This window comes from Sinocyclocheilus anshuiensis, unplaced genomic scaffold (assembly GCF_001515605.1).
Source record: "Sinocyclocheilus anshuiensis isolate Anshui unplaced genomic scaffold, SAMN03320099.WGS_v1.1 scaffold6670, whole genome shotgun sequence".
Lineage (NCBI taxonomy): Eukaryota > Metazoa > Chordata > Actinopteri > Cypriniformes > Cyprinidae > Sinocyclocheilus > Sinocyclocheilus anshuiensis.
Window position 1 is genome coordinate 10,473 of NW_015542328.1, and position 11,133 is coordinate 21,605.

The window sequence follows — 11,133 nt, forward strand, 5'->3', positions numbered from 1 at the left end:
AAATAATTTAGGAATGTATATATTTATATTTTTTATTATTGTATTTATTTTTAATAACTGGTTAGGTTATATAGATTTTATATGTCTGAAATGAAAAAGACATTTTTGAGAATGAGCCAATCCATAAAATCATACATCTATGTGTTTTAACATGATTTCAACTCAATGCGTTATTTTAGGACAATGAGCTGGTGGACAAGCGGAAGCACTGCTTCAGCATTCAGACGGACTCGGGCGAGGACATCTTCTTCAGCGTGGAGCTGGAATGGGAGCTGCTTCTGTGGGAGAAAGCCTTTCAGATGGCCACCTTCTTCGAAGTGGAGCGAATACAGGTACTGAACCTAGAGTCTGCAGAGTTAGTGTGATCCAACTCCAGTTTAAGTGCTCAGACAGACTAAATCAAACTCTGTAAGTGAATTGAGGGACTATCAGTGGTGATGTTACGTCTCACATGATAAAAGATCGAGGCGAATAAAACTGCACCTGCCAGACAATGTTGAACAACACAAACTCTGAGCGATTGAGGCTGTGCCAAAAAGAGATGAAGTGTGATTTGTTATTCAGCACTTGAAGGAAACACATTGTTCACAAACGCACTATGAAAACACATTTTGTTTGGCGATATTAATCTAATCTAATCCTGGGTTCGACCTGCCGAATGAGTGTTTCTTGAGCTACAGCCACTTTTATGTGCCAGCTGTTGTTTTTGTATCAAAACAGATTTCAACTTTTAATATGAAGGTCACATTTAAACACATTTTTTGCTACAGTACTTTTCAGGTGTTATTTATGGATAGGTTTTATTGTTTTACCCTTGTCCCAGACCCAAGCTTTCAAACATAAATATGAAAATCCATAATAAAAATATGAATACTATTTCGAAAGCTAAAATAATCAGTTCAGATACTGAAATGAACATTTTTTAGTTTGTGAAAATGATGAACATAAATTTGACACTTTTTGCCACTCTTTTTGTCCAACAATTTTGATAATAAAATTGATCAAAAGTCAGTGTACGGTATTTTTTTACCAGCTGATACTATACTATTATATATATATATATATATAAACTCAGGTCCATTAAATAATGTTAACAGAAACAACTTTTGAGTTTAATAATGTATTAATAAATGTGGAAATTAATATGAACTAAAATTAATAAATACATGTTTTAGAATTATTTTTCATTGTTAGTTCATGTTAACTAATGTAGTTCATTAATGTTAACAAATGCAACCTTATTACAGTGTTACAAATACTTATTCTATTCTCATAATCATTTCATTTAACTTGATGTACAAAAATAACAAAATAAATAAAAATTAATAAAAAAAAACTATATAGACATATTTTTTTTTAAATGAATAAAAATGACAAAAACACAACAGAATTACTGAAACTTGAACTAAAATTAAAGTGAAAACAGGAAATATACAAATAAAATCTAATTTAAAATATTAACAAAAACTATAATGGTATATCAATGATTCTAAATTAACACTGATGTGTGAAAAATGTCATTTAATAGAGCTTTTGTTCTTACTGGATCAAAATTGGCCATAGTTGTAGAAATAGCCATAGATTCATGTACAGGATCCAATGATGTATATTTCAAATATTATACAGTATGTAAGAACAGCATGTACTTTCGCATTGAAGCAAATCTATTTTCCATATTCTAGCAAGAAGATAGCAGGACAATTTCCTGCAACTGTTTCACATTCATGAAAAACAAGGGTGGCACAAATTAAATCGCTGCCAAGTTGTCCCACTAAACCAAACTAATGCGGCAAAACCCTGACCGTGCCTTGTGCCAAAAAATCACTTCTGTTTATTTTTCTCCCAAAATAATTATGTATGACACTTATCGTCCTAATTAAACATTTAAGAGATGGAGGAGATGTTTGTGTCTGCCAGTTTGTCTGATTAACAATGCCAAGTGTCTCCCGTTTCAGTGTAAAACATACGCTTGCATCATGGACAGTCATCTCATGGGACTCACCATCGATTTCAGCATGGGCTTCGTCTGCTTCGATGCCGCCACAAAGGTGAAGCATGCAACCTTCAGTCTTAATTTCATTGAAGTAACAGTAAAAAGCATGATCACAGGTTATTAAATTCTCATTAAGTTCTCATTCATTAGAGCTACTCTGTTGCTATGTGCTTTGTATTTATATCACACCAAATATTTATAGAACCTTCTATTCTTTTTTTAATGACACGCTTCATCTGTCAACTGTATGTTAGGTAAACATATATAAACATTTGCCTGTTATAATAGAGTTTTTGCTGTACTTGTTTAAAGCATGTTCTGTTGTGTTTGGTAATATTATCACTCTATTAAGATACTGTGACTCTGTTTGTAATAACAGACTGCCACTGGCTATATTCACAGTAATAATATTTAAAAGTAATAAAGTAAATAAAAAAGTAATAAAAGGAAAGTAATATTTTCATACAAACAAAGTGTAGAATAAACACTCTACAATGGCCAAGTGTGCCAAAAGTGGTTTTGGTGTGTTAAAAAAAAAAAGTTTCACGTCAAAAAATAATTTTGAATAATTTTTTGTTTTTGTTAATAAGATACACTACACTGAAAACAGTTGGTGTAGAAACAGTTTTCACTTAAATTGCTAGTAAATTTCACAAACAACGACAAAGCAAATGTCAAATAACACAGGGAATTAAATGTGAAATTTTGAACTTTAATATTTAAAAAAAAAAAAAAAATTTTTTTATTCAAAAAGGACCCATTAAATTTATCAAATGTGACAGTAAAAACAAAATTAAGCAAAATTATTAAGCAGCACAACTGTTTTCAACATTGATAATAATAATAAATGTTTCTTGAGCAGCAAATCACCATATTAGAATGATTTCTGAAAGATCAAAATTCAGCTTTACATCACAGAAATAAATGATATATTCATATCGAAAACACTTATTTAAAATTGTAATAATATTTCACAATATTACTGTTTTTACTGTAACTTTTATCAAATCTTTATCTTGGTAAGCATAAAAACGTCTTTCAAAAATACAAAATTCTTACAGACCCTACATTTTTAAACAGATTTTTTTAATCATACTTTTATCAAATCTTTATCTTGGTGAGCATAAAAACGTCTTTCAAAAATACAAAATTCTTACAGACCCTACATTTTTAAACAGATTTTTTTAATCATAAATGTAAAATTTCTATGTTAAAAGCCCATTGGTAAGAACACGAGAGAACACAAATGCTTGTTTTCTCTCCTAACAACCTGTACCCCAGTGGAAAATTCAGCATCAGATATCTAGTCATATTATGTTTATTTTGCTCCAGAAATTCAAGTTGTCCACATTAAAACAGCCAGATAAAAATATGAGGAATAAAATAACAAAAATGAGAAGTCTTGATGCTTTTTGTGTGAGATATGCCTGTGCTGTTTGTCTGAAATATGCAAAATAATTACAAGCTAAGAAATTCCATTATCGAAGGAATGAAAAAAGTTGCAATAAACAACAGCTTAATGGGTATGAAATATTCAATGCAGATATTTTTGAAATATAAAAAGTAATTTTCCACAATTCTCTGGTTAATTAAAGATACTTTTCATGTCTATGGAGTTATTAATATGCATAATTGAAACCTCCATTATAGGCAGTGCTGTGGAGATATAAATTCTCTCAGCTGAAAGGATCCTCAGATGACGGCAAGAGCAAAATCAAGTTCCTGTTCCAGAATCAAGACACAAAACTTATTGAAGCAAAGGTAAGTTCACTCTTTTTGCTTTTGTTATTGGCTTCATAACGTCTGTCTATGAAAAAGAAAGACGTTTCACACTCTTTAGCATTTTAATATACCTGAGGCCAGGTATACTCTGAATAAGTATGGATCATCAGCATATCATACACTTTATGGTAACCTCCAAACTTTTCAAAACATCATAATCTTGCCAGTGCAAAAGAAATAGCTGAAGGAAGCAGATAAAAATAAAGCGTGATGATATGAATTTCCTGTTTGATTATTTTCCCCGTAGGCCGTAAATGCAAGCACTTTCATGCGCCGAGTTTGATTTGATTTCTGCTTGAGGCTTCCTCCTTTCTCCCTGATGTTTCCAGGAGCTGGAGTTCTCCAACCTCTTCGCGGTTCTCCACTGCATCCACGCTTTCTTCGCCGCCAAAGTGGCTTGTCTGGATCCCATGTTCATGAGCAGCCGAAAAGCCGCCATGACCCCCGTGGTGTCGGCCACTTCCACCTTAACTGCCCCGTCACAGACATCCAAGCTCAAATACACCAGCTGACAGACTCCAGCGACTTATCTTCTCCTTACAGACTTTGAAAACGTAGGATGAGAGGAACCAGCCCTGACGAACAAGTGGACATCCACTTTGAAACAAACAATTCAAGTACGTAACACTGAAAACCTCGCTATATCCTCCAGACGGGAATCAGACTCAAACGTAGCCATTATGCGAAGAGCTGGATGAATTTCGAACATTTTTGCATTAAAGGTGCTGTATGTAAGTTTTTGACCCTACTAAAGCATAAAAATACCATAATATGTTTGCAGATATTTAAGAAACATGCTAAGTTACCATACTTGTTTATCTGAAAAACAATGCTACAGTCAGTTATTCTCCTTTGAATATGTGCGTTCCGGGCCGGAATGTCGAGCTCTGTTTTGGTTTGTGAAACCCGCCCACTGCCAGTTTACCCAATTGTATTTCGTCACCCCGGGTTGTCAGTTGGCGGAAAACACAGCGTATTTCATTCCATTCATCGTCAAGTGCGCTCGTTCCTTTTGGTGTCGTCAATCTGGGGTGAAAAAAACCCTCTCCAATATTTTGAATTTGGACTGCAATACCTTGTTCAAGTACTCGGTGTCAATCCTACATACAGCACCTTTAAGTTTCCAGCTGAAAATCTTTCAGCTGTGGTTGCCAGGTCATTAGAAAAATTGACTCTTTCCCTTTGATATTGCGGTATATCTGTTTGCATTCAAATTATATTAACGCTTCTTTGCGTATACTTTTAGAATATTATTTAATCTGGTTATTGATTGGAATGGACCTGTTGTGAAACTGCCATGAAGTGCATCATGTTCTTGAGCCTCTGTTGATCTGCGTTTTCTCAAATAGTTAACAAGAATAAAACCAGCCATCTTAAATATACATTTACGCAAAAACGAATCTTCTGAATGTCTGATAGGCATCCAGTATTGGCAATGCGTAAGCTGTTATTTTGGTCCAGAAGGTTTTTAATTCACCTGAATTGAACATCAGTTTTGAAATCTGTAGAAAAACTCAGTGCTATTAAAATGGCGCCCCGTCTGACTGCCTAGAGAAACAGACTGGAGAAAGTGGGAGTTATTTTCATATTCCTATTTTGATACTTTATTGAAGGATGAATCATGTAAGTGAAGATGAACTGGAATTGTATGCCGTGACTGTATGATGCACATTTGAACTTTCTCAAGGGAACAACGTACTTGCTAATCAATGAAGTGATTGACTTTATTTTATTGATTTTATTTTTTTTGCCAGTATCTAAGATACATATATTAATGCATAACTCTTTGGTCATTTTTGCAAAGTCAAAATATGTCACTCTTTTAACCTGATAAAGTCAACATGAAATGAAAACAGACCCTATTTACTTAAAATTAGTGCTGTCAAACGATTAATCGCGATTAATCGCATCCAAAATAAACGTTTTTGTGTGTAAATAATATATTTATTATGTATATATAAAGACACACATACAGCATATATTTTGAAAATATTTACATGTATATATTTATATTCATATAATTTATATTCATATATTTAATATATAAACATAACATTTTTTTCTGAAATATATGCATGCATGTATGTGTATTTATATATACATAATAAATATACACAGTACACACATATAATATGTACACACAAAAACTTTTATTTTGGATGTGATTAATCGCGATTAATCATTTGGCAGCACTACTTAAAATGTAATTAGTTTATTAAAATGGTAAAAACTCACAATAAGGTCCCATTAGTTAATGCATTAACTAACAATGAGCAATTTAGTTGTTGCAGTGTTTATGAATTTTTGTCAATATAAAAAAAAAAAAGGTCAAATATATTTTATGGCGTCCTTATATTTACTATAAAAAAAAAAAGATGCATAATTACATGCAACTAACCCTAAACCAAACCCTCATCCTAACCCTAACCATATAGCAAGTACATGTAGTTTATTAACATTAATCAGTATTAAATGTATAATTACACTGCAACAAGGACACCTTAAAATAGTGTAACCAAAACACAACTGTTCATGTCAGCTCAGGTTCATTAAATAATATTAACAGATACAACTTTGATTTTAATAATGAATTAGTAAATGTTGAAATTAACATTTAGTAAGAGTACTAATTGCTTTAGAATTATTTTTCACTGTTAATTCAGATAAACTCATGGAACCTTATTGTAAAATGTTTCCATTTAAATGAATGTGTCAGCAGCGCACATTATTGCAAAGGAAAAAAATTGCCTTTATTTTTTGGTTGTTGTCATCTAGACTGTGTGGGCTGTTAGTTCAATTATTTAGAAATTTTTAGGTAACTGCTATACTATAGATTTATACTATTAACATTGATGATATGAAGGTTATTGGCAAAAAAACCCCCCAAAAAAACATTGAATATACTGTGTATATTCAATATATATATATATATATATATATATATAGGTAGTGTATATATAGTAAAGTGGGTTATGTATACGCTTTCATGTTGACAAAATTTCTCCAAACTGTACATATTTAAGGCTGCTGTTATGATGCTGTCATTTAACCCCATGCTAGTGTCATGAACTGACATGTAGGATAAAGAGGTGTGTTATCTAGCATTATGGCCAAAGCTTTAAATTCAGACATTCAACTTTAGTCATTTCCTCATGCTGAAGTATGTAACTGTACTAAAAAATACATTAGCTTCCTCAACTACCACCTTGATTGAACTTATACATTTCTAAGTCCACAAAGTGTTTTCCCCCCAATTTTGTAATATTCTAGAAAATACGAACCATTTATTGCCCACCATGCTGCCACCCCAAAGTTAATGTAGGACCCTATGGATGGGATAATAAATGCGGTTGTACAGAGAAGCACTTTTGCGCCATTAAATCGATCTTATTTTTGTCATAACCCTGATTTTTGTCCTGGTGTTGAGCGTTTAGTCTATGCAAAAGAGAGATTTGTGATTTACCCCAGACTGGGATATCTTTGGATAAAGATGGGACTGGAAAAGCATTCTTTTATTTTTAGCAAACTATGGTTTGTTTTAATAAAGATGTATAGTTAATAAAGATTTTATAATGTGACCTGAGAGTTTTTATTGTTGTCTAAGCTTAAGTGTGTTGAGTGATATTGTTTCGAAGTTTTAAAGATAACGGCATTTGACTGATGTTTAATGCACACTTTCTACACCCATTACACTATTGTGCAACAGGAAAAGCAACTTCCATAAATTAGTACATTTTATAATTTATTCTGAAGAAACAAAATGTTACACTAAGAGTTAGACATGAAACAAGCATAAAAACATTACTGCATCAAAAAAAAAAAAGAAGCAGAAATTGAATAATTATGCAGGTTGTTATCAGTAATTTTGGGTGATTTGTCAAATATCTTTTTTATTATATATATATATAGTATTTTTTTTACGTATTATAATTTCAGAAGTTTTTATGACACTAAAACTCAATTGACAACACCATCTTAGTAAAAACATCACAGGTTGGCTATAAATATATTTAATGAAAAGATGGTTGAGAAACATAGCATCAAATTACAGTCAGTGAAAAACTGAAACTTAAGAAAAAGACAGGGAGCGTCTGTAGGACATCATGCTGTGGAATTAGATCTCATGAAACAATCAAACAATCACAAACGCAACGGACAGATTGCTCTTATCTTGAGAAACGGTCCAGTTTACTGTCAGTAAGCAATATGAAAAATAATGAAAATGATTACAAGATCCGCTCATGTAGGATCTGCATGGCCTGTTGTTTCTTCTCACAATATCTCAAAACGCTTTGAGCATTTTCATGATTGACTGAAAATAGTCATAAACGGTCTTTGTTTTCAGGAGGGTAGTAACCTATTAAAGTTTGTTTAATAAAATTTTACACGTAAATGTGCCATCCTGCTGTCTCAATAACAAAACACACGAACCTCTCTCATTTATGAGTTTTGAAGTCACGTTGAATTCAAAGCTGGTGCAATACTGTTTAAAAAGATGAAAGCATTGTTTCTAGACTGTGCTGGTGTAGATCTATTAGAGATACTGTACCTTAACATGTAAGGCCAAATATGAAAAATCATTTTGGTTTTTATCTTTACATTCTAGTTTCCCTCTCACCATCATTTCATAGATAGGCAATGACTTAAGGTGCTTAAAGTCCCCATAAAATAAAAAAAAATTCCATGTCTGTGTGCTAGCGTACTTCTAAAAAAAATTTATATATGATCAAATTAATTTTAGCACATGTAAATTTACAGTCTTCCTCATTCAGGAAAAGAAATCATCAGCTTATCAATTTGTGGTTCATAGCTGTGGCATAATAGAGTTATTTTAGGAATAAACTAAACAAAAATAAAATAGTCTATTAAGATAAAATCTTACAATGGAAATTTTTTTTTATATTTAGTACTGCCCTAAAAAAGCTGCACAATAGATATGTACATATATTTCACAACACAAAGTAATTTGAATTACACAAAAGATCCTGTTGAAAAGTTTACATACTTAGTTCTTGACATCATGTGTGGTTTGTGATACTGTGTGGTTTCCTCAAGCATCAATGACTGTTTTCAATCTTTTCTGATGGTTTTGTCAGTCCCTGAGTAAAACTGGATCTCAACATACTATAGCCACTGTGAGGAAGAACTCAGACGGATCTGGAGGACATTTGTGGGACAAACCAGAGATGCACAACCATCACAAAAGACCTTGAATCAACAGTAACAGAGGCGACACAATATTAAGACCCTTTCAACAGAATAATTTATATAAAGTTATTTAGTACTGTATATATCCTAATATATGTTATGCTACATAGCTTCATCAGGGCAGTACTAAAACAACAAAATACAATTTTTATGATGACATTTCTTTTTATGAATTTTCAGATGAATTTAAACAACACAATATCTTCTGAACATATTAAACATACTTTGGGTCTTTTTCCAATATCTCAATCTGTGTGTATTTTTGGGAAATGTGACAAACATGACGGATGCAAATTCTATTATATTTCATTTCAGCGTAACAAAATCCTCTACAATCAACTGAAGAACTGAAATTAAGCCACAGATTTCTTATGCTGACAATATATTGCGAACAAGTTGTTACGATGGTGAGAAATCACCGATTACAAACCGACACGAACAGTGACGTCTCTTACATTTTATGATCACAAGCAGAACAGTGGAGCGTTAGGTCTTCAGATCGACTCGAAGACGAGAGAAAGGAACAAATCAAAAACATTACATCATCTATTAAGTGACAGCTCAATATCAGTACTTACAAATGTGACTAGAAAAAAAACAGAAATGCAAAACACAGGCCAAAAAAACAACCATCTCTAGAAAGAAATATCGAAAGCATTAGCATCACAAACAGCGAAAACTCCCGAAAGCTTCGGAGAATCAAAGGCGGCAAAAATCAATCCCAAAATAATGACTCGAATTTTCATTCTCCCTATAATTAAACTAAGAAAGAAAACGGTCATTACTGGTTTCATCAAACAGCAGGTCTTATAATACAAGCCTGTGAAAAAGAGCTTCCTTCACATCTTCTCAATACAAACAAGGTGAGCTAGAAGCTTCGAAACCCTCGAAGTGAAAAATCACATTCGAAATGTGAATATTACAACGTTATAAGTCATTAGAACAAACACAACAAGCACAATCAAATCTGGCGTCTCTGGCGAACGCAGCCCAACCCTGTTTAAATCTTTCAATTATGCTACATTATCCAAAAAAACGATGAAATTGAGTAGTCTGAGAAGGAAAGCGGAAACCACCACCGCTGATGAATGCTTCTAGGGGCCGGCGCGTTATTTCTCGCGGTAGTATAGCAGGTACGCCTTCAGCGACTCGGGCAGCGGCAGACTCAGGATTTTGTCTCTCAGATGGTTGACCCGCGGCTCCTCGGGTTTGACGGGCTCAATGTCTTTCTCCTGCTCCTCCTCTTTGCTCTCCTCCTCGATGCATTCGTCCTCCTCGCTGTCCATGGGCTGAGGAATCAGCTGGTTGCCCACGAACACGTAGGTGTTGATGCGGCGGCGGCGGTGGCAGCGCCTGCGTTTGCGCTTCTGGGACGACCGCTGCGTGTTGTTGCGAGCCGGGTGCTCCTCGTTGGTCAGGTTGCGGAGGGTCCGGCGGATGTAGATTCGCGCCAGGTCCTGAAGACTCCTCACAGACAGCGGCGCTGAGGGATGGAGGAATAATACAGGTTCACGGCTACAGGCTTCTCTCAAACCTCATTTGTGTGCACAACTAATTAGCGTAAACCTGAAGGCAAGACACCGCAGGTCAATAGGATAAAAACGAATCCGTATCACTACACTGCGCAAGCTGATTGTTCGCAGTACATCAAGACAACCGTTTTGAAATGTTATGTTTAAATATGCAAATGAGGCCGAATCTAATTAAATATGTGCTCATTTGCATATATTCCCAGAATAGAAAATCTAAATACTGGATAAAGCCACACTGTAAAAAAAAATTTCTGTCGCTTGTTAAATAATTACAAAGAGTTTAAAGGGATAGTTCACCCCAAAACGAAAATGCTGTCATTAATTACTCACCCTCATGTCGTTCCAAACCCGTAAGACCTCCGTTCATCTTCGGAACACAAATTAAGATATTTTTGATGGAATCTGAGAGCTCTCTGACCCTCCCACAGACAGCAAGGGTACTACCACGATCAACGTCCAGAAACGTAGCAAGGAGATCGGTAAAATAATCCATGTGACATCAGGGGTTCAACCGTAATATTACGAAGCTACGAGAATACTTTTTGTGCGCAAAAGAAAAAAAAAAACGAAAACTGTATTCAACAAAGTGGTGCGGCTGACAAAGAACAGCATATGCTG

General features: G+C 34.0%; 2 protein-coding genes across 2 annotated transcripts in view; one reads left to right on the forward strand and one right to left on the reverse strand.

The window, feature by feature from the left end:
- LOC107690970 (gamma-1-syntrophin-like) overlaps positions 1-4,439 on the forward strand; it is a gene marked incomplete at its 5' end in the record, with an annotated part of 14,834 nt that extends 10,395 nt beyond the window's left edge. The window contains 4 exons of the mRNA XM_016489410.1: positions 180-332; positions 1,956-2,048; positions 3,644-3,754; positions 4,105-4,439. Of these exons, the coding sequence (XP_016344896.1) occupies positions 180-332; positions 1,956-2,048; positions 3,644-3,754; positions 4,105-4,287 (540 nt within the window). The remainder of the gene's footprint in view (positions 1-179; positions 333-1,955; positions 2,049-3,643; positions 3,755-4,104) is intronic.
- Positions 4,440-7,769: 3,330 nt separating this feature from the next.
- The window catches only part of LOC107690969 (protein-L-isoaspartate O-methyltransferase domain-containing protein 1), a 19,345-nt gene continuing 15,981 nt past the window's right edge, over positions 7,770-11,133 (reverse strand). Inside the window, exon 9 of the mRNA XM_016489409.1 lies at positions 7,770-10,466. Coding sequence (XP_016344895.1) covers positions 10,093-10,466 — 374 coding nt within the window. The 3' untranslated portion in view covers positions 7,770-10,092. The remainder of the gene's footprint in view (positions 10,467-11,133) is intronic.